The sequence below is a fragment of the Phoca vitulina genome, unplaced genomic scaffold (assembly GCF_004348235.1).
Source record: "Phoca vitulina isolate PV1807 unplaced genomic scaffold, GSC_HSeal_1.0 scaffold9, whole genome shotgun sequence".
Classification (NCBI taxonomy): domain Eukaryota; kingdom Metazoa; phylum Chordata; class Mammalia; order Carnivora; family Phocidae; genus Phoca; species Phoca vitulina.
Window position 1 is genome coordinate 54939787 of NW_022589712.1, and position 25712 is coordinate 54965498.

The 25712-nt window shown below is 33.4% G+C and overlaps 1 protein-coding gene across 1 annotated transcript in view; it reads right to left on the bottom strand.

The window, feature by feature from the left end:
* The window catches only part of LIN28B (lin-28 homolog B), a 120819-nt gene extending 97414 nt beyond the window's left edge, over positions 1–23405 (bottom strand). Inside the window, exons 1-2 of the mRNA XM_032407407.1 lie at positions 23396–23405; positions 22389–22576 (exon numbers count right to left, since the gene is read on the bottom strand). Coding sequence (XP_032263298.1) covers positions 22389–22576; positions 23396–23405 — 198 coding nt within the window. The remainder of the gene's footprint in view (positions 1–22388; positions 22577–23395) is intronic.
* Positions 23406–25712: the final 2307 nt, after the last annotated feature.

The following is a 25712-nucleotide window of genomic DNA, read 5'->3' on the forward strand; positions in this document are numbered from 1 at the left end:
TGGTGTGGTCGGAGGATCGGTACTGCCAGTAAACTGTTCATTAGTGGACCACAACAAGTATGTAACCTGAGGAAAGCATTTGTGCACAAGTATTTGATCTGCAACAGATCAGAAATTAAAAAAAAAAACAAAAAACCCGTACTATAGGCCAGAGGTTATTCCCAGAAGCTGCTAGTTAAAAGGCAACTGTGTACGACTGTGTATCACTTGTTTTTGTTTTCTTTTCCATCTGACACGGAATCTACCCTGGCCAAATTTCAGCTCCCTATACTACCACAACCACCATTTACCAATCTTGAGCTATCCTCACTCTCCTTTTAAGTTGCCCAGACGCATGGTTGATGTTTTCTAATACTTACCTGATTTTATCTCATCTGTTAAGCTATTTTCATATGATGAACCACTATGAGCCCCCAGCTTTTCTGGATATCTTAAATATTATTTAGGTCTCTGGTTCTGTAAAATAAAAATATATCACTAAAAATGTTCAGCAGATATTTAAAAGATCTTTAATTTTTTCTAACTTACTGATAAATTATAAGCTGAAGAGTAAAGATGTTAATATTGATTAATGCACAGATTGCCAGCCATCAGCCAAGAGTTTCTCAGTGCTTGCTCCCATGGAACCATGACCTATGAGACTGATAGCACAGCATCATATGATAAGGCATTAAGAAATCACATATTAAATGAAGAAACAGGCTGAATCTGTATAACCAAGAATGTCCCAAACTTACTGAAGATGGACTTTTTTTTTCTGTTCAAGGAACACTTAATAATATACCATGAAATAACTTATTTGTAAAATATGCTTTGGAGTATTAGTTAGTCATCATTCAATCTCATCACTGAACCTAAGGCCATTCAAATGAACTCCTTCCTATGATAATTCTATTATCTAATAACACTATGTGCAAACACCTTTACGTAAAGCCTAAGAGATATTCCAAATACATTTTGCCCATTTTGTCAATTTTTTCTTCAGATCTTATAACCTAATTTTCAGGCTAACTTGGCTGTTCAAACTTATCCATGACCTAAAGACACATTGTTTTAATTGTTTCTAAATATAACAGTATTTGACATGTTTAAAGAAATATCCCTATTAATAAAGAGCAATAAAGTAACTCTCCCTGGTTTTTCTGGATTTCATTGTATTAGTTTCTATGATAGCATGATTTCCTTTTATTAAGTGCTCTGGAATTGCTTGGCTTTGGTTTTTGCAGGAAAGTCAACAAGAACTAGGAAAGAAATGCACTCATTTTGCTTTGTAGGCACTGTCTTTTGAATAGGAACCAGCTTTATAAATTAAATTATGCAAGTATCAGAATTAGTAAGAATCATTGAGGATATATGAATTACAGGAAAATGGCTCTTCACTCTCCATTACAAATGAGGTAATGAGAAACCAATAATTAAAAGTTTATAATAAAAACGTAAAATGATAAAGAAGAGCAGATATATGCGAGGCAGCAATGGGCAAATGATTGAAATTTCAAGCTAGTTTTCTTTTGTTAAAAGCAGCTTCTCCAGTAGAGAAAAATTGATTAATCAGAGAAACTGACAAGGATCACAGGAACCTGGTCAATTTCTCTTAACAGCCAGCTCCACTTGTTAAAGACTTTGAAGCAGAAAGACACCAATTGTCAATTTCCTACAGAAGCTCTTTACACCAGGAAGAGGGAGTGGGGGTGGAAGTTGAGAAAGAGGAGAAAAACACAGACACACAGAGTGGTGAGAGGAGCAAAATGAGTGGAAGATTTTAAAATAGCAGTGTTTTAGAAAAGATGGGAACTAATAGCACAAAGGACACAAAAGCTAAGGTGAACTTATAGTGTGGGAGGATATGTCCTGCATCCTTTGTGATGCTCTATTTTTGCTAGCTAAAATGTTTCAGAACCTATTGTGGTGTCCAACCTCAATTCTAATTAGCATTATCTTAAGAATGGGCCAAGCACTCAGGAGGCAAGAGAAAATTTATAGCATGGAATATATAACAGAAAATGATAGCAATAGGCATACCTTTTAATATACGGCAGGAATACAATTAATAACAGTAGATTAGGGATGGGCTGTTCCTCGTGGTTGTGTTGAAAAAATGAGTAGGATGGCCAAAAATTTAAGTGGACATGATATGAAAAGGTTAATTCAGTCTGAGTACAGAGGGGAAATCTCAGTGTATGGAGGACATACATGGGTGACAACTAATAAATATGTGGATGACTAGAAAATGAGTCAATCATTCTTGGGAAAGTTATATTTAAAGAGGATATAAAGACTGCTTCCTTTCATATTAAATGAAAATTTTTCCTTTAACAAGGGTTTTTAATTTCTATTATGTAAGATGGAACCTGAAGTGTATTTGCCACTTAAATTTAGGTCAGCATATGACCTGGGCATAAAAAGGAATATACACATTTGTGCATCTCTGAAACCAATTTGGGAATTTAAAGTTAAGAAGGGCTCCTAGGAACTCCCTGTCATAGAAAATTTTCAAACTCAAAGGACTGCTTCTACCATTTAACACCTGCATCATTTTCCATGCCCAGAATGCTTTCCCTTCCTGCTATGCAGCCAAACATCTTCCTTTTTGAAAAAAATAAAAATTCACCTTCTCAGAACTGCAAATGACACGGACAAGATATTTAATATGCTTTGGTTATATATACAGATTCATCAAAACTTGCCTAAATCTATAAATTATAACATATATATATACAATAAATCTATAAATCTATAACAATTATTTCATGGCATTTTATTAAACTTACGACAACTATATTACAGAACTTTAAGTAATATATTTTAGAAATGAAGGTCATCTCTAAATGTAGTTAGCAGAACTGAATTCCATTATCAGGAGAAAAAATATTAACTTGTCTATAAAACTGAAAAACTAGCTGAAGATTTCATGATGACCTAAATTTTTAAAATTTTTATACAAAATAAAAACAACCTTTTCAATACTTTGCATATGAAAATAAAAACATATTAATATAATTCTGTTACTGTTGTTCCCAAATGACAAAATTTCCCAAAGGATTTAAATTTTAAAAATAAATGTCTCACATATTCAGAGTTGTGAAATTATGAGTGGATTAAAGGAAGAAATAATATAAGTTGTTAGGTTTACTCTTATTTCAAAAAATTTACACTTCATCAACAAATATTATTTAGAATCTATCACTCAAATGCATAGTATATGTGTTTCTCTATACCTTCCTTTTCTCAACTTCTAAATTAATTTGTAAATCCCTATTTTTTCCTATTATAATTTAGTTTTAAACTCCTCTAATTTATAACTGGCAATAATATGACAAAGGGAATTGAAAATTATTTTCCCTGTTTTTAAAAAAACTTTTAGACAAAGCACATAAAAAAAGTAAATGACTCAAAACTAGAATTTAAGTTACAAAGAGAAGAAAAACAGTAAAACAAAATACAGTAAAAGTTAATAAGCAGTAATTTTCTCTGGGTGATGGGATAAGAAGTAATTTTTATTTTATAGCATCTTTATATTCTTTGTCTAAATTTCCTATACTCAACATGTACTACATCTATAATCAGAATACATAACATTCTAAAATTTAAAATGTTAAAATATTTCATATGTAGCTTTCAGTCCATTATGTTACTTAAATATGAACTTGGTAATTTCTTATCCCAAATGTCCAGGCCTTCTAAAGTCATTTTAGACTATATTTGTCTAAAGAAAAGATTATAAGATATTAATTATGAAGCAATAATATATTTGGTAAAGCACTTACCAAAGTCATTAAATCAGAGCTTCTTAAATGGTGGCAGTTTTGCCCTCCAGGGGACATTTAGCAAAGTTGGAGACATTTCTGGTTGTCACAACTGAGGAAGTGTAATGATGGCATCTAGTGGGTAGAGGTCAGTGATGTTGCTACACATCCTATAAAACACAGGATAGCCCCTCACAGCAAAAAATTATTTGGGCCAAAAGGTCCAACCTGACCCAGTGCCAAGGTTGAGAAATTCTGCTGTGGATCATTAACCTATACTTCTCCTTAACAATACTACTACAGGTACCTCAGAGTATAATTTTTAGAATGTTCTAGAATTCAGACTTAGAGTTATCTCATTAGTATTATTTTTTTCTGTTCCCCCCCAAATAAAAACCTTCTTTTACTTTGTTCCTTATGTTCCAATTTTCCTGAAATTGATTTCCAGAGTTCAAATATTATTGTGAGATTTTTAAAAAATTAAAGATGCTGTATTTTGTACTTGATATGGTTAGTCTATATTCCTATTTTTCACAGTGGAGATAGAAGATAGAAAGAGATGGGGGGAGTGAGAGTTGGTGCCTGAGGGCAGGTATTTTCACTCATTTTGTTTTGCTCATTGCTGTAGCTCACATATTAGGTGTTCAATAATTTTTGTTGAATAAACTGATGGAGCTAAGTCTTAATTAGACTGCTTACCTCTAGATTCCCTTTGAGGAGTGATCTATCTGCAGAGGCTCACCAGTGGAAGACCCTAACATCAAGTCATATCATATACCAAAGCTTCTTTATCTGACATGCCTAACCTTCAGGTGCATGTTCTTCTAGGTACTAACACAAGAGCAGGTTATCAAGACTGCTCTGATGAGGATCTCAAGTATAGATGACAGGAAGTTGTATGGCATTTTAAGATTATTTTTTAAACTACTGATTGGACATGGAGTATAAAGAAGAGTCATGAGTTAGAAATGACACTAAATTTTTTTTTTTTTTAAGATTTTATTTATTTGACAGAGAGAGAGAAAGAGCACAAGCAGGGGGAGCAGCAGAGGCAGAGGGAGAAGCAGGCTCACCACCGAGCAAGGAGCCAGATGCAGGGCTCGATGTCAGGACCCTGGGATCATGACCTGAGCCGAAGGCAGATGCTTAACCGACTGAGCCATCCAGGCGCCCTGACACTAAATTTTCTCATATCCAAGTAACCCAATTTGGCGGAAAACCTGAGATTGGAGAGGGTGAGAGGCGTGTCCTCCAAACTGGAACTCAGTACATATCAAAGGATTGTTACTGGTGCAAGTTCTACCCAAGGAAATAGAAAATAGAATAAAGGGAGAGAGAAGGTAAGAGTCACAGAAGTAAAAGAAGAGTAAGTCTTTTAATAGTAAAATGTAAATAACTGCTCCCTCATGACTGAATAAGCCAACTTAAGTCTTACCGCTGCTCCTGGATTTAAAACAGTTTATAAGAAAATGCCATGTACTTAAGACAGATCGAGCTACCCCTTACCTTAGAGGTGGAGTCATCTTTCCCAGGGACACAGAAAGATAGAGGTGAATACATGAACCAAAGAACTGGGGTTCTGATCAGGATGAAAGAAAGAAATGGATGCTGGGTATGCAACCAAAAGCTTCCACAATGAAAACCTTAGATCTTTTTTACACAAGCCGATATCAAGACAGACTAGCCCCATTCTATACTTGAGGAACGGACTTGCATTCATTATGCTCTTTACTTCTGTTATGAACAAAGATGTAGATAACTATTTTTCTACGTTACATTTTATAGTGTGTGGGTAGTCTCACTTATCTGCTAAGTTTGGGCTCTGCCATCCCTTATACCAGACATCCTTTTCTGCATTATATCAATTGTAGCATATCTGCATTTTTTTTTAAGTTAAAAAACAAAGAAACAAAAAGAGGAGGACAGTCAGGATACTTGGTACTCCTCTTTCAGGCATGAGGCTAGACACGTAAAGTACATTAACTCAAATCCTCGCAACCCTATAAAATTAGTATTGCTACCTGATTTCTATAGACAGGAAATCTGAGGTAAGGAAATGTGACAAAATTCAAATAGCTAGTAAGCACTGGAGCTGGGATTCAAACCCAGGTCTATCTCACTACAAGGTGTCCACTACTCACATTTAATATCATCTCATCTCCCTAATGATATTGCCACTTAAAGCATTCATTGAACATCCATATCAGTTTTCTCTGGATTTAAGTAAAGAATTAGACAGGTAAGCCCTTCCCCTCCAATAAACTGTAGACACTTTAGACTTAGCAATAAACTACAGTAATAAATATAGCACAGAAGCCACCGTCTTTTCTGCTAAGGGTTGGGGTACAGAAACTCAAAAGTGTTCTGGGCCCACAAGTGCAGAGTTTACCAGACATAACTCAACATATAATGAACATGTAAGAGTGACATAAAAATGGAATTGAGGGGTGCCTGGGTGGCTCAGTTGGTTGAGCGTCTGCCTTTGGCTCAGGTCATGATCTCAGGGGTCCTGGGATCAAGCCCTGCATCGGGCTCCCTGCTCCATGGGGAGCCTACTTCTCCCTCCCCCTCTGCCTGCTGCTCCCCTCTGCTTGTGTTCTCTCTCTGTGTCAAATAAATAAATAAATAAATCTTAAGGAAAAAAAGGGGAATTGAAAGTAAGTTGAACACTAGCTTTTCTAAACAACACGAGTTCACATATGCTCTCTTGGTCAATATGAATTCTGTTGGTTCCCTATAAGCCACATCTTTGTTTAAATAAGCCATATCTTTTTATCCAATGGAAGAGAGGGAAAAAATATTCTTAATGTGCTTTCAGAAATGTTTTTGAGTAAGAATTATATGACAAGCATGCACCTATGTATTGTAGAGAATACAAAATTTGGTAAAACAATTCCACTTAGAGTTTACAATTTTTTTTTTGAGGGAGAAAGAGTGTGTGCAAGCGGGGGGTGGGGAGCGGAGGGAGAGGGAGAGAGAGAATTTTAAGCAGGTCCCATGCCCAGTGCAGAGCCCAATGCGGGGCTCAGTCTCACCACTGTGAGATGACCTGAGCCAAAACCAAGAGTCAGATGCTTAACCAACTGAGCCACCCAGGTGCCCTGAGTTTACAATTTAGTAGGAGAAACAAAACGAAATATAACAGAAAACAATCTCTGACAAGTGACCCATTATTTATAAAGAGTTTTGGAGTTTATAAGAAGGAACTAAGCAATTCTAGCTAGAATAAGGCCTCAGAAAAGAAGGACCTGAATCTGGGGCTGGAATCTGAAAGATGGCAAGGATTTCCAAAAGTGAAAGAGACTGGATATTAATGATCTTTATAATCCTATAATGTTCAATAAAGTTCCATTTTCCCTCCTGCCTGTGTATAACCCCCTTCCTCTATTAGAATATTCTTTTCCTTGTTCTTTGTCTACTCATTCTTCATCCCTCATCACAAATTTACTGCTCCAAAGAAGCCTTCCTGACCCAAGGACTAGGTCGGGTTCCTCAGAGTTACAGACATATAGCACCATGAACCTTTTCTTCATAGCACTCACAGCAGTTTTTATTTTATTTTCATTTGTGTGATCTGACTGTCTGTCTCCCCTACTGTTCTTTAAGCAACCCAAAATCAGAATCCCTGTCTGCTTTTTGCTCACAGTTCAATCTCCAGCACTTAGCATAAGATAAGCACATTAATATAAAATTTAAACAGCTAAAAATGTTGCTGGAACCCAGAGATTTAAGAGCATAGCTCTGGAATCATATTGCTGGCTCAACTGCATGAAATTAGGCAATTAGGCATTCTAAGATTATTTCTTCATCTGTAAAAATGAGACAATAATAGTAACTCTCTTTCAGAGTTGTAAAAATTTAATGGATGTAGAATGCTTAGTAGTACTTGGCACACGCAAGCACTCTATAAAAGTTACATGATAACTAATGTTAACATTCTGTGTCATTGTTACTGATGTCATGATTACCAACATTGCTACAATACTGATTGGCTATAGCTGAAGGGCTCTCTTGTGTTGGCAGAACAGAAGCATTGGTTGAGGGGTTACACCAATGGCTTTGGATGAATGGCACATAGGATCAAATGGTAGCAAACTGGAGTCTATCCAGGGGCATGCATTAGTGGGAACTTAGTATTAGCAAGCAGCCAAAAAAAAAACCAAAATAAAACAAACATAAATGTTTGTTTATCTGGAGGAGACCTGGACCAGTAGATAGAAATATATGATTGCATTCTAACTATATTGTTAAAGTTATTCTATTGAAAGATTGCTTACACTTACCATTTTTATATTACCTGCAACATGCTCACTATTGTATTTTTGTATTTGCCCTTTAAGAACATAATATTTAAAATTTGCAAAATATCTTTGGTTCATTCCTTAAAACCTAAGTATTATGTAATACTTACTTTTACATTTATCATTTACTATTACATTTATCAATCTGTCAGATATAAATTGAGACTTCTAAAATCCTCAATAAGCTAATTGTGAGATTCCATGACCATTCTGCTTAAGTTTTTCAAACCAGGGTCAACAAGTAGAAGAGATTTAAAAAATGCATGTGGAGCTAAGGAAGGGATTGCCCTTTAAGATGAGGAAATGCTAGCAGAAATATCTCTAATACAATGGAAGAAATTTGGGCCCTTCAGCAATCTTATACTATAGTTTATAGTGTTTACACCACTGGATCTGCATTTTTTACTCATCTTGGGGAAAAAAGAGATTTTGTGAACAATCTAAGTAAGTAAATAATTACAACACTTCTAGATCTATCAATATCAATTTATTTTCACTGTTGGCCTATTTTATGATTCAGTTTGTGGATTCAAAAGTCCTCCTCTAGGCAAAAATATGTTATACACAAAAATATTATCCTTAGGGGCGCCTGCGTGGCTCAGTCAGTTAAGCATCTGACACAGAGTAAAACATTTCATATACACTTTCTTTGGAAATTTAGGTAAATGCTACAAATATCAGTTAGTGTTTAGAAATGTTAAAATTACCTAACCATCCACTGCTTTTGTTTATAACTCATCCTCCTCCTCAATGTTAGGAAAATCACTGGCAGCAACCTTTAAATAAGGTATAAAAGATTTAACCAAAGCTAAGTAAAGAGAGGAAAAGTGGTGAAGGACTAGGGACTTTGCTAATGCCTAAACAGAAAAAGTAGACTTCTTTTTCAGTAACAACAGTAATATTCAGTGTACCAAAAACAAATTTTAAATTAACGTAGAATAAATTTGAAAAACTCCTATTATCTATTATTAACATTTTCTCACCCATACTCTTCTCTAAGGGATGATACTTCTGCTATGCTAAAGACAGACAATTTGTGCTGAGTGATTGCTTTTTCCTGGTATCTCTAGAGCTAGGGCCTCAGGCTTCCTTCCGAAGGGGCAAGAGGAGGGGGAGGGGGAAAACAAGGGAAGAAGGAGACTAACTAGAGTCCACTTAGGGCCTTCATAATTCCTAGTGGCAGATCAAATGATAATGTTTGGGCAGGGAATACTTTGGGAACATCATAGTGCTTTAATAATTTGAGTAATTTCTTTTTTCAATTTACAGCTAAAATTTTTTTAAATGTAAGTCAAAATAACGCTATTGTATTAAAATCTTACTCTGAAAACATTTTTTTTTTTTAGTTTTTGATGTAATGTTCAATGATTCATTAGTTGCATATAACACCCAGTGCTCATCACATCACGTGCCCTCCTTAATGCCCATCACCCAGTTACCCCATCCCCCCCACCTCCCTTTCCACAACCCTCAGTTTGTGAAAACATTTTCCTATGTTTTAGGAGATTTTCCAAAAATCATTCAGATTTTGTAAATTTGGGTAACTGAATATATGTCAAACATTGAATCTCATAGGAAATTCTGGATTACCTATACACATATTATATAATGGTTTAATAGTGACCAGTATTTTTTAAAAGTAAAGGTAGAAAAGATGGAAAAATGGTCAACCTAACAAGGCAACTTCCCAAACATTATCTGTTAACATTTTTAAAAATCAGAATGTCTTTACAAAAATAAACACACAACCCTAAGATAAAGAATATGTACTGAAACAAATGTCCATATTTACTTGGCCTTTCATGTACTTCAACTACTTAAAAAATTATTTCCCATTTATTATGAAGTTTATTTTAGGAGAAAGAAAATCCAGAAATCAAATCATTCATGAACTGTATAGTCACAATAATCCACACGAAAACAAGTAGCAATACCCCAAATGGTATTACTCCCACAAATGAGCCTTATGCTTTCGAACAAATATGAAGTCACTTAAAGCCATATAAATTCATTGTAAAAATTACTTTTCTGTGCACAAGTTAAAAAAATTTTTGCAGGAAAAAACACAGAGTTATAAAAGAAAAACATTCAACTTTCACCTTCTAATATTAAATTTTGTTTGAGGCGGGGAAAAAAGCACATAGTACTTATACAAAAAAAAACTCAGTAGCAATTTTTTTAAAGTAGGCTTTTGTTTGTTAATATTTTTATTTTAAACTTACAGTGAGACTAAGATACTAAATAGATTATTTCAACAATAAATATCAGTACTAGATTTAAATACTTGAGAATAACCTTGGTGTTTTATGAATAGCTTGCTACCCAAATGTATATGAAGTAAGATCACAGAAATGAAAGATCTGGTATCCTAAGCCTTTCCCAAAAGCAAAATTTTAGTGACAATTTAAACATTAAATAAAGCGTCAGTAAATATTTACATTAATTGATTAATTAAACAGAAAAAGAAATATCCAGTTGCAAAGCACATGTAAAATAAATCACTTGCTATAAATTTTAATACCAATAAAGCATGGACCAGCACATTAATGACAGACTTCATACCAGATCCTAGTTATTGAAAAACTGATACATCCACCTTTATTAATAGAAACTTAAGAAGCTTTTCTATATATCAATAAATTTTTCATATTTTGAAATCTAATTAACCAAGTATCTGGGATTGATAACAAAATCATAGGATTAAATATCATTGCTCTTTAAGATCTATAAGACTATAAAAATGAAACAATGTTTTTCTATGGAACAAAAGTCTGGAACATTTTATTGAAATATAATATTTTAAATAAAAATGCATCCTAGATTTTAAAATAGTATTGTTCTCAAAAGTCTTTTAAAAGGATTTACGTGTTTCGAAATATCATGTGCCAAAGAACACTATGTTTTAAAAATCTTTGAGAAGATATTCTTTTAAAATTACCATTATTTCAAATATTTTACTTTTTAGTGACAACTATATTGTTCATTAACATAGAATTTAAACATTTGAAAAGATAGCTTAAGAGCAAGTTCAAACAACCTTAAAGATTAAATATTTAATGATTCATACTAAATCATAACATAATGACTAAATCACCAAATTAGAACCAAATATCAACATTTTCCTCACATTATCTAACTTCATAATAAAATATTTGTCCATTGATATTAATAGCCTAAGAGCTGCATAGCATTTTCTCCCAAACAACTACCTACAATGCTTATTATTACTGAAAGGTTAGACGGAAGAGGAACAGGAGAAAATGTTACCAATTAATTTCTTCTTATATTTACATGCAGTCCTGTAACACATTTCTTTCTTTTTTCTACCAGCAGTTTTTCCTTGCTAAATCATCCCAACCACCACTCCTACTTTCTTTACACTGTGAGTTCTGAGAAATAAGCTACAATTCAGAAACCCCAAATGATGCTAAAAGAAAATAGAAAAATAAGTACACTATGAAGGTACCACAATGTAGATAACAAGAGGAGTATTATTTGAAAAATCTATTTAGTGACCTTTTTTGGCTTCCTAAGAAAAACAACAGCATGTATGTAAACTGAGGTACAATTGTTGAAAAACAAATATTTTAATGCATAAAACACATGAATTCAATAAATATTTTCATGAATATTTCATATAAACATAAAACTTTGATATCTTACTCATTTTGAGATTCACTTCCATTCTATCTGTAGCTAACCAAAAGGGAAGTCACATGACTTACACAATGAAAGAGAAAGAACAGTTTTCTTTCCTTTCCTTTCTACAGGAAGAAACAAAAGCTCGGTATTAGCTATCCAAGGCCAATGGGTGGGGCCTGTAATGGATTGAGGTTAAAATCTTAATGGGGGCCCACTCGAACCTTCTGAAAGCATCAAAAATGTGAAAACGGCAACCAAAGCTTACAGAAAATAAGAAGCATTTAATGTAAGTTAGTTTTCGCAACTGGAAAATTCTATAGGAACCTAATTCAGTTTCTAAACAATGTTGCTGCTTTTGTTGGGGTAAAATCACCTAACTGTGATTCCCTAGCAGATACACACACCATCCCCCACTGGCACACAGATACTTCACAAGCTTCTTGAATAAATAGGAGTATCCAATGTCCAGGGTGATGGGTGGTCCTGAGGTCCTGAACCAGAGCTGTATACTTTTAAGGGATGCTGAGATAAGAACAAAGTGTTTTATGTTTGTTTTAAACCTGGCTCTGTATTTAAACTCTTCACACCATTACTGATAACAGTTCATAAACTTGTACTATAATTGATTCAAGCAAATTTCAACTGTCAGTATAAATACTGGAAATTAAATATATCAAAACAAAATAAATACTTTGAGACTTTTTAGAGTTCTGATTGAAATTAACTAATTCAATTTACTTTAAAGTAATCACGACATTTCAAAGCTGTAAAATCTCCACCTAAGATAGAATATCATTACACTTTCACTACCAACAGGGTGCTTTTATAATAGCTTATGAAATAACATGTATTTAAATGAAATTATATACACCAAATAAATTGCAATGCAATGAAAAACTTCTAAATTAGTAAAATTAACCCATGCAGAGTCACAATCAATCATCAACTATTATGCCCATTTTTATACTCCAGGCTTTATTTTAAGTCTAATAGAAAGAGATTTTTTACAGAGCAGAAAGGCAGGATTTACAAGTGGCCCAAGGAAAAGATAAGCAATGAATAGTTCTGACCCCAGCTTCTCTGGTTTGATCAAGTGGGTCTGCAACCTGAGCCAAAGGGCGCAAATTCCTCACCATTCAAAATTCTTCAATGGCATGGGGGAGGAAACAGTGAAAGGGGCAAACGTGCAAATCCAACTGTCCTTAGATTTAGTATTCAACTAAAAATTTTAATTAGAGAGCTAAATAAATGAGCTCATTACTGTGATTAAATTTTGGATTCATAGTTTAACCAATCCTAAAAAAAAAAAGCTTTTTTTACTTGTTAAAATTGAAAAAAATTTATTCATTTATCTTAAATGTATGACTTACACAGAAATGTGTTAGGTATGTGTCTCTAATATCATTTAATCGATTTAAGGAAGTTGTTGAAAGTGGAATTAGTCTCCAAGTACCAGTGTTCCAATATTGTAAGCAAAATGATGTATTATTAAAGTCATACTTTGGAAAAACAGTTGAAAGAATTCATTCCAAGCTCCACAATATATCAACGATCCATGAAGTTTTTAAAGCAATAGATAGAACTTGTGTTGTCAGACTTCTGTTACAAACTGAACTAAGGATAAAGAATTCATCTGAATGAAGAAAATGTTAAGATAAAAGAATTTAGGCATTATAGTATCTGGGCACATTCTAGCTGCTATCAGTAATGGCCTAGGCAACTGCTTACAAAGCCTAAGGGAATAAATGGTCATGAAGAAATCATGGCCAGAGTAAAGTTAATTTGAATTTTACATAGAGTCTTTAGATAATACAGCACAATAAAACTGAACAAAATCTTAAAGTTATTAGCAAACTTAAAAGATTTTGAAATAAATGTCAACTTTAAGATTAACAAAGTAATAAATTTTTTTTGTTTTTGTTTTTATTATTATATTATGTTAATCACCATACATTACATCATTAGTTTTTGATGTAGTGTTCCATGATTCATTGTTTGCGTATAACACCAAGTGCTCCATGCAGAACGTGCCCTCCTCAATACCCATCACCCGGCTAACCCATCCCCCCACGCCCCTCCCCTCTGGAACCCTCAGTTTGTTTCTCAGAGTCCATAGTCTGTCATGGTTCTGCTCCCTCTCCGAATTCCCCCCCTTCATTCTTCCCCAACAAAGTAATAAATTAAAGTGGGTTTTGATTTTAAAAAGTGGACTGTTATAACAAAAGGTTAAAGCAGCTAGTAAAAGTTAAGTGTGTTATTAATAGCACAGTAAAATGATTCTAAACATTGGTAAAGATAGTTTCTACACAAGAAATCTGAAAACTGGGTGCCTGGGTGGCTCAGATGGTTAAGTGTCTGCCTTCGGCTCAGGTCATGATCCCAGGGTCCTGGGATCGAGTCCCGCATTAGGCTCCTTGCTCAGCAGGGAGCCTGCTTCTCCCTCTGCCTCTCTCTCACTGTCTCTTATGAATAAATAAATAAATCTTTAAAAAAAAGAAATCTGAAAACTATGTATTTTAAGACTGATAAGAAATCACTGTATTTAGCTCAAAATTTGAAAACTAACATTTATTATTTTATCATAGTTTCCCCCAATTTAAATGGGTAGAAGCTACATAACTAGGTTTCATAAAAAAGTGAATGGTTTATGGGAAAAAATGATCCACTGCTTTTATACATCGTATGAAAAGAATGAGAATTGGAAAAATCTTACTAAAAATTTTGCTAAAAACAATAAAATAATATATAGCAAACTGTAGAGCATAACTCTTAAGTCTATCATCCAAGAGTGATTTACACCTACTATGTGATCAATAAAAAAATACATGAATAAATATTGAACCAGAAATTTTTCTAGAGTAACCATTTTCTTACAAGTTAGTACTTTTACACAATAAACCATCTTGCCAATTTATACCTCTAAGAATGTTTACTCAGTTGAGATAGAAATTCATTATATTTCTAAAAGAAATTCATTAAATTTCTAACAAGAAATATGAATATCAATAAGCCTAATTATGCCCTTTAGGTAGGTAATGAGTTTACATTGCATGAAAAAGTACCATAGGATAAATGAAATTAAGACAGAAGATCAGTGAAATGCATACTAATTAATCTTACTTTCATAAACATAGAAACTACTAGTGAAAAAGCAAGCAGAAATAACTCTAAAGAGAAACAAAAAACATTAAAGTAAGTGTGGGCTGTATTTGATAAAGGATACTGAATTGTAGCTTATGTCTAAGGTGACAAAGTTAAAAAGAGCCAGGTCATTTAACCAGTTACTATGACATATCAATAATCATATAGAACAACTAAACCTCCTGTCTTCAAGGGTGACTGACTACAAATGGACACAAGGAAAATTTTGGGGTGATGAAATGTTCTGTATCATGACTGTGGTGCTGGTTACATAATTTGTCAAAACTCATCTAACTGTAACTTTAAATTGGTGAATTTTACTCTATATAAATTATACCTTAATAAAGCAGAGAATGCCAAAAAATAAATGACATGAGTTTACTATCTTTTAAAAATTTTGACGATTTACATGGTGAGAGTATCAATAAAAATACAGTGCTCAAAATAAAAATTAAAACTAACCTGGTAGTGTTACATTCTTAAATTATTTTCATGTATACTACCTGAATGAGCCCTTACCTTAACCTTGAAAAATGGGGAGGAAAGATACTATTGAACACATTTCACCTATGGGAACACTGAAGCTTGAAGGAAGTGACTAGCCAAAACTAAGAAAACCACGAAGTGGCGAAGCCAAATCCAAACCTTCCTTCATTTCTGATCCTTTATTCCTTAGTCTACCACACTACCACTTCTTAGTAATATTAACTATGTACAACAAACATCACTGAGCCCTTACTATCTCCCAGGCTCAGTATTAAATGCTTTACATGTGTAATAACATTTAATCCTCATAATAACCCTATACAAAAGTGGTTACTGTTTTGTCCCCTCCCTTTATGGGACCCTGAGACACTGACAAGGTAACTCACTCCCCTACAAACAATGAACTCAGATTTGAATACTGATCTATGTGACCAGAAGCTATACTACTGTATAGTACCTCACAAAGATTAAATAATTAGTTACAGAGCAAAAGGTATTATATATCACAGCAGGTCTATTTAAAATAATACTTTTTCTTTAGCTTATACTTAAGAATACACGAACTGGCTATGTACAACTGAATACTCAGGTAAAACTCATGATAAAACAAACTATTAAAACAACCTGTATAACTAATTCATTTCCAAGACCCCATTTATATCCTGATATTTTAAACAAACAATATTATATGCCAGAAATTAAGCTATTATACAACACATTTTGCCCAATTTTAAAGAGAACACATAAAAGAAGGTACCAATTTAATTTTCTACTATGAATGTATGCCTCTGAAAATAACTTACGTGTGATTTTATTGTGATAAGGACTAGGTTACATTTTAGTTCATTTATTAAACACACACTTGCTACACAATTTATATAACACCCCAAAAAATTAGGTATTAATTACTCCAATTTGCTGCCGGTTTTAAAAAGAAAGGTAAGACTAAGCCTATCAATTATCTATAAATCTTAGGTTAGACAGCATTTCCAAATTGTCAAATATTTAGACACTGGGTGGGGGGGCTGTAATTTTCAGATAATTTTCCAATTTGTTGCTAGATGGAAAATAAAATCAATCCTGATATATCAAAATGCAATATAACAAATACTTTTGTTACTCATTCAATAGAAGTACTCATTAAAAGATAATTTCTAAATATACCCCACTGAACTACAATGTATTTTCTTGAATATGTTACTGTTAATTTTTCAATATTAGAAGATGTTATAATCAAATTATTTTAGGAGAGAATATAAACCATTTAAGTTTCTTATGGACTGTGTATGTTACAATGCCATAACCTATAGTAACTATATGTTGAACAAGCTGAATTTCTTGTTACTTAAAATTCAGTGAGAAATATCTCAAGATATAAAGAATTGATAATAATAAAATAACTCTAGTTCACATGTAGTTCCAAATCAAGTCAAAAGAATATCATATTTAAAGTAATACATTTCCAGTTTAATTAATCAGAAATACCCTCACTTTGTTTAGGTTATACTTGGATTAGAAATAAAAACACAGCACACCATATTTTTAACTAGTAACTTTTAGGTTAATCACAATACCAGAAGAACTACTCAGTTAAGATATACAAAACTATCTGCAATTATCTATGTAATTTCTGAACAGAAAGAATTCTGGCAAGTTTAAATAATAAGGCTTCCTTGCTGCCCCAAAGCAACACAATTTACAATGATCTCACTTTTTATCTACCATGTTGAATGCAGGCAACAAAGGAAGTTTTTAACTTCTTATGAAACCCAAGAACTCTAAGATTCAGTTAAAGGTAGGTTAAAGTTGTTATGCTAAATACTGGTAAGTGGTTTCTCATGTATTTGTTTAAAAAACAATTCTTTGATTTATTGCCTTCATTTTTTGTGAATAGTCTTCAAAAAAAAAAGAATAAAAAATAAGAGGAAAATATTTAAAACTTACAACAATAATCTTTATTCATTTTTACTGAAGTATAGTTGATATGCATCAATAGTATTTAACATGAGGAAGACTATCTTAAATATATGGCCAATTCACATATTGGCCACATTCAATTTAAACTGAATTAGAATAAAAATATCTTTTTAGAAGTAAACAAAAACAAAAACAAAAATGTCTTGAAAATAGACCAGCATTTGAAAATCAGAAGGAAAATTATCTAATATATTTCAAGACAATAAAAGTCATAAAATTTTGATTTAAATGTCTTTACATGTGATTTTATGATTAAACAGCTTTAAAGCATTTCATTTGGGATTCTTCTAAATTGGTCAACTGGGCAAATCATCTTGAAAACTTGGTAGTTTTAGGAACAATTTTCAAAATATTAAAATGTATAATTCACTAACAAATGAGCTGTAACTATTAATGATCATATTTTTTTAATTTCTAAGATTTTGCTATGTCTAAATAATTTTTGACACTGATATTTTCAACAGCCCCAAGAATAATAATAATCACAACCATTCTGTGAAAAATGTATTCATGCTAAACTATGATAAAAATAAAGATGGCTAATAAATTGGTGATGAAATATTATGAAAAAATCTTTAAACATGAACATACTGGAGTAAATCTGTTTTCATGAATTGCATAATTAATAATCACTGAGACATGAACTCTCTTGCTACATCAACTGAACTGTGTATAATACATAAAATTTTCATATATTTAAAAACTATTCATCTCCAAATGTTTTCATATCATATGCTGTTAATAAAAATGCCTTAAATTTATCTCAGTTACAGAAATATTCTTATTTCTCCCATTTCCATTGCTTTGAGATGTTTTCTGAGCAAAGTAATAAAAGGAACATAAAAAATATATTAAATCGTTGTAATATGGACATTTGTGTTTTCCATTAAGATCAAAGTATAAACCAGAAATAAAAAGCATAAGAAGAAAACATCAATACTTGAAAAGTAAATTAAAAATTCAAAACCAAATTATTAATAAATATTTAAGCCTATTAAATAATGGTAGCTAAATTACAGTCATTTTGACATTACTCTTTCTCTCTGGAAAAAAAATTCTTACATAAATAGTGAAATAAATGAAATACATTTATGTTAAAAATTCTTTATACCATAGTTGATGGCAAAGAATTCCAGATATAGAACTGAAAAAGCAAAGAAAATATTATTATGCAAATGAGCTGAAGAGAGGAAAAGAATGAGAATGGATTCTATACCCCCACCCCAACAAAGTTTATTTTTTCTCATTAGGTGAGAAAATGACTTTGGAAATAAATATCAAAATTTACGTAAAGAAAAACTTAAATGATAATAAACATCAATAAGTAGTTATTAGGGAACATTGCCCTTCTCCAAAAAGATCTAACTTTAATTACCATGTGACTCATCTAAACTATCATTAAATATTTAAGTTCTGTCAAAGTTTATAATATTTCAAAAGGTTGCAAGAGACCTATCCAGGTAATTTAAATATGTTACCCCACAATCTAACTGTGAATGCAATTTTTTTAACTTATCAGTAACAATAAACTAAAAGAAGTATTGATTATTAGTAATTACAAAATAATTGTACTCAAACTGATGAAATCGCCTTAGTAGCAAAAGCAACCTAGACTTACAAATCTGTATTAACTATGTATGTATATTCTTACTTCAGTTGAGAGACAAATCTCTGCTTTGCACTGGATCCTCAAGTAAGAAATTCCTACAAATGTATCCTATTTACAAACTAAATCATCATCAAAATTGTCCAATTTTAATTATTAAATATTTTAAGGAACAACTCAAAAACAATAAGCTGTAACAAAATTCAAAAATACAGTATTTATATATTCTTATAAGTTTTTAAAAATATTATTAAATGCTATCGTTTCCACATTAACGTGTGTCAGAATACATATATTCATTACCAATCCATAATCATATGATCACTTAAATCACAAGTTAATATTAGGAAGTCAAATGAAGACTGCCATTTTTAAACCACCAATGGTCACATACCATCCTCAAATAGCAGAATCTCACTGCATTTATCAACAAGTCTAAAGATAAGAAGGGTATAGCATCTAAGTCATGTTTATTTTTGAGAAATTGGGGACATTACAGAGACCAGAAGAAAGCGTGATTGTATTCTTGCCAACAAATTTTAAATAGAATTATGTTAACTATTAATGTACAGCTCTATTTTAAAACTACACATGCATATATTCTCTTCATTTCACAGCAACTAAATTGTTCTTGATGTGCAATTCTTTGCAGTAGAGTTTTCTTTTTTTTTTGCTATTCCTGTTTATTTTTATGTATTTTATTTATTTATTTTTTGTTGAAGTATACGTAGTCAATATTTTTTAAAGAAAAAAAAAATCCTGGAAGCCACAGCATGAATTTTTAAACATTATGTTAAACTAAAATGATTTTTTTATTTCCCCAAATACATACTATTAAAAATGTTTCATAGTACTTAAAAAATATCTAGTGACACATGTACTTCTGAAGACTCAAAAAAAAAACACAAAACCCAAAACTATTCCATGTACTTAAAATAATGAGTAGATATCGGTCCAGTTGAACATTTAAAATTCCTAATTACCTACAATGCTTATTCTTTCATAACAAAATAGTATATAGATAATGAGGGAAAAATCTAATTGGAATCATACATTAAACATAGTATGCTTTCAAAAATTCTCATACAGTAAAAATGCCAGTAAAATAATAATTTTTAAAGTATTTTAAAAACTTTTGTTAAATGGTCCTGAATTGTAACCTGATTGTGTAAGTGATGCTGACATGATACCTGCACACATCATTTATGACTATTTATTATTACCTGCAATTGCTTGGCTAAAATCTGTAGGATTCCTGCCTTGTTCAAAACAATTATTCATATGATTTATATGCAATTTATGTGAGTCCCAATATAAGAGAAACTCCTCCACCAAGGCATCAAAATCAAGAAGAAAAAAAATAAAACTGAAATCTACATAATTTTTCCCTACGAAAAAAGTGAGATATATTTCAAAAAACGAATACTGTAGCCATCAAAAAAATTCCCTGAAGTATCACTTTCTAATTTTAATTTAAAGAATATCACTGCCCCGGTTTGTTACATCACAAAAATGCTAATACTTAAGTTCTATCAACTTTTTTTACATACTTCTTCCTAAAAATATAAGAACACAAATATATACATTTTATGAGAATTTTTCTCATGTATCATTTTAATACTGTTTTATTAGTAAATACACGATATGTAACAGAAGATTAAAGCAAGCTTAATATTAATAATCAACATTTGTACTCTAGAAACTGTTCACTACCTATAAATAAAACTTTTCCAGCAATATAGTATTTCATAATTCGTGGATATACTTAAGTTTACCAACATATAACCATTAAATAGCTTAAATTTGGATGTCTTGTGGTTCTAAATATTAATACTGGTTAATAAAATGTCTAATATTTGAATGTATTAAAAGGTAAACACAGGAAACCAAATTATAACAAGGTGTGATCAAAGAAGAAAAGGGCTATTTTTTTTATTCATCTATAAAACAAATTTATGAGATCATAAAGAACAATTTAACAACCTAAAGAAGGTTCAAAGTGGGGAAAGCCAGAGCCTGAGAGAAAATGGATTTGTCAATGATTTCAATCATTCAGTATAGGGAGGAAAAAAGCAGAAAATGTAGGTTCATTTTGCAATATAAAGTAAGAGGCATAAAATCCAGTAGCCTGTCTATGGACTTCTATTTATATATTTAAACCCTGTTTCAATTCACAGATTATGCTGATCCTTCCACATGTAAACAGCCAATAATGATGGCCAGGCCCTTAGGAAAGGAAAACACACACCACACAGCAAGGTCAGGAAGCTACCAACCACCACAGGACAACAGATCAAAACAGAATGGTTTCATATGTTTCTATTGTTTATATACTTAATTTGAAGATGATATTCCTTGGGGAGTAAAGGACGTTGTAAATATTACCAGGAACATGCAACACAGAATCAAATAAAATACATACTTTTCTTGCAAATATACTAAGTATTTCTTGCATGTATCTGTCAATCTGTAGTATTGAGAGCCATTCATTCAATTTTTTAAACTTAAATGTCAAGCCAAAATAAACCTCTTTGGTCTTAAATCCCTTTACTCCTAAGAATTCATTACAGAGAATTAACTTCTTTCAATGAAATAATCAAGCTCACAAACTGTAATTTTTTTTTTTTTTTTTGCTATAGATTAAGCAATAGAGGAGTGAAAATGGAAGAGTAGTACTAATTCACTTGTTTCTGGGTTAAAATTTTGAAAATAGTAAGCAATGACATTCTGTTTGGTATTTAAGCACCTTAAAAAATTACAACACAATATAAGCAATGGTGGAAATTTACCCAAAATAGCAGACTAGAACATTTTAAACACACAAACTAGAGCCACAGCTGGCCACATGTTTTTTGAGTTCAGTTTCTTAAAGAGACAGTATCCTTGGACCTATGCCCTACAAGGGAGCACATTTCTAAAATGTTTGATTACCAAACATCTTCTCTTGGCATTTCTTCAAATCCACAGTTGGCCAACAGTGTTCTATTTTATTTTACTGTAAAATCAAATTATTTTTATTTGAATCCACAAATGACTATCAGGGAGGCAGAAACGAAATAATAGGGGAAGCTACTGTGACTTAAGATATCTCAAGTAAGGAGACCCATAGATTTCCTATAACAGCAAATTTTTTTAAACTTAAAATGATCACTCTTTCTTCATTCATTTCCCCACTCATTCACTCAGCAGAGGCGACAGAGTATATTGTAACCCATAACACCGGAAGCTACACTACAGCAATTTCGCTGTCGAATGAAGAGGGGAACTTGCTAATAAAGTCAACCAGCACCCAAGCAGTGAAATTTCAAAGACTTCATTTTCCGTTTAGGAAAAGATACCCAGTAAGGGGCCCATACACATACCCTAAAAACCGGATTAACCCAGGATGGTAAGGAAGATTTTCTCTTTCAGTGTACGTCCATTGACAAACCTACTGACCAACTCCTGCACATGGAAAAAAAGAAGAGGGGTGATAGAAGTTTGGCTTACTTGGTGTACAAACACATCGACTGGAATATCCAAGGGGCTTCCCTCTCGGTTTATCATGGAGATGAATCCAAATCCCATTCGCACATTGAACCACTTACAGTGGCCAGTTCCGTGCAAAACCTGGGATTCCTCCTCTGCCTGCTCCGGCAGCTTCCCGGGCTCTTCTCCACCACCTTTGCTTGCCCCGCCTGAGTAGAATAGGACAAAAAGAGTAAGTTAGTCTGGATTCCCAAACTGTTCGTTGAAAGAGAAAAAAACTGATTGGGGCGTGGGGTAGGAAATAGAAAGAAACTCGAATAAATGGTTGATTCTTTTCTTCTACGGAAAATATTTAAAAAGAAAGGGTTAAAAGGGGGAAGCGGGGGGAGGAGGGAGCCACACTGTTCTATCGATCACATCAACTTCCACTTTTCTGTACATACGTGTACTTTTTCATTTAACTCCATTTTCCAGCCACATATTACAGTACAGCATGCGATACTTTACTTGCATATTGCTGATTTAACACTGATCCCATTTACAAAGAGAAATTTTCAGCGGAACTATTCTCTCCTGAGGGCACGAGGAGGAAAGAGAAATCGTGAAGATGGTTAGAACTAGTTAATGCACATGCGGCAGCAGTGAATCCAGGGTTATTTGCAATGTGCATACCCCTCCCCCCCAATAACTTTCAATTAAAGTTGGGGTGGAATGGGGGAGGGGGCAGGTGTATAAAAGTTTTCTTGGGCTCACTAACTGAAACTGCGCTTAATCACACTCAAACAATTCAAACAATAGCCCACTGAAAGCTTTTCAAGTTGTGAATCAGTGTGGGCGGTACAAAACATTTTTGGAGATCTATAACAATAGGTTGCAGAAAGCCCCAATGCGCGATGGGGAGTGGGGGTAATGCCCCGTATTGGGGTAAAAGGGGAAGGGGGGACCGGGAAAGAGGGGGGGGAAGGGGGGAGGGGGGGAGAGAAAGGAAGAGAGAAAATCACAGTAAAACAATAGAAAAGAAAATTAACCTTCGGCCATGTTGCCCCACGGGCCCTCTGCTCCAAACTCGTGAGATGAAAACTTTCCCTTTGGAACGGAGTGATCTTCTGCATCAATCTAACATCTTGATTTTGTGCGATCACAAATTTAGCTCGCATGGTCTAACGTGCTTTCCCTCTTTTGATTTTTTTCTCTTCTCTCTCCAGTTTCTGGCCCCCTGAGCCACGTGACTTTGTCAATTACATGCTTTCTTGCTACTAATTTCACCTCGGATCCTTAAGGGGCTGGCAAGAGGAAGAGATAACCAATCGCCATTTCATCTATGCTGACATCAAAATAATTTATGAATGAACATGAAAAACTCAAACATGTTATCTTAAAGACAATTTGGGACGCTTCTTTAGGATAAATCAGAATGCTGATTTCGTGCTTTTACTTAAACACAATGGAGGGAGTGTGAATCGTCGATTTAGAAAAACGGCAGTCATATATGTGCCCACGCGTGCCTTACACACAAGCCTGTCTAAATAATCTCATTTAGGGGGAAAAAGCCATTTAAATAAAGCAACCGATGTTACGCTTTTTTTCCCCCCTTAGGAAGTCAGCTGCTCCATAGTAGTAAATCTGCTTGGGGTGAAAATTTCATATTTAATTCAGTTCTTAGAGGAAAATATATAATTTACAAACGATCTAATTAAACCTAATTACATCTCCATGAAACTTTAGATAATAGTAACACACACCTACAATAAGACGAAAACACACAATTTCCTGATCGTGCCCCGAAATTTTTTCAAATTTAAAATAAGATCCTACCGGAAAAATCGCTAGCACCTTCATGTACTCAAATTATGTTTAGGTTTATCATTTCGGAACATTTTGAAGGGGGAATTGTACTTCACAGGTTTCTCCGCCATCTCTTTCCGGGGGAGGAGATGTGATTAATGACTTCCTAAATAACAGCCCAGTTTTCCAGCCTAACATAGAGTGAACCTCAATCAGTGGCGATTGTTCCCCAAGAGCAAGACGACGTAGGGCAGGGAGGGGGAGGGGAGCGCCAGGCAGGGGAGGTGAAGAGGAGCCGCCAGCACAGGCGGCTGCAGAGCCAGAGAAAGAGGTGGGGGAGAAAAAAAAAAAAGAAGCGGTCGCGGGCGGGGGGAGGGGTGGGGGGGAGGGGAAAAGAAAGAGGACAAGTGGGAGAAAAAAGGTAAATTCATATCATATTGATTGGACCCTGACATTTAAAAAGTCCACTACCAATAGATAGAAGAGTCGAATAAACGAAAATTTAATAACGGATTAGGCTCCTACCGTCCCTTCTCTGGCCTGGCCCCAGTTTCAAAATGCTTACCCTTTACCTTTCAAATTGATTCAAAGGATTGCTGATTACTAGATGCTCACGCCAATATTACCGCCCTCATCGAATACTACAATAAATATTATGGATCAACTAGAAATGCTTTACTTCCTTTAAAATATAAAATATAACCCGTCTTTGAAACATTAAAACGCCCCACCACTCTTTCCCCCACCCCACCCCCCATTTTCTTAAACAAGCAGTTTACGGAGAAACTGTACAGATACCACTTCCCTTCGGCAAAGCTACCGAGTTGACCCTCCCCCACCTTACCCGCAATCCCCCTCCCCGGCTCTTGAAACATGTCTACACTCCTAACTCTTAACACTGTTTCTCACAAACTAAAGTATGGGGATTCTGGATCTAAAAGCTTTTGAAAACCCACAGAATGCACCTATTTACACCACGTCCCCATATTAAATAACTAAATATAAATTCATACTAATTGGTTCAGAACTGAAATAAATGGGTGTGTGTAAATATGTTCTTTTCAGCTGTTTGTGGTAAAAGGCATCAATCAAGACTGATCAATTTGGAAAGATTTTTCATGTTTCTTTTGTTGTTTCTCAGGAAAGGAGGCAAAGCTTTCTCATTTTATTTACTTTGGGGAGAATAACCATATTCCAGCTGGTAGGGAGGAAAGCAAAAGTGTAAAAATCCAAATGATTTTGCAAGAGTAACAACAAAAGCGCTCAAAAAAATTATTTGCTAACAAAACATTTTTAGGCATTGTTTTAATAGTAGAAATCAACTGATTACACTGAAGTAACTTTAAGATGGCATTTCAGGTGAAACATTTCACATAATATGAAATAGAAAAAAACTAATTTAAAATAAGTTATATGTTTTTTATATCTTAAATGAATTACTTTTAAAAATCAACATCTGATAAAAAAATTAACATCTGAAAAAAATCAACATCTGGTAACAGAGAAAAATAATCTGAAAAGTATTCATGGAAATTGAGGGTAAGTGCTACTATTTATATG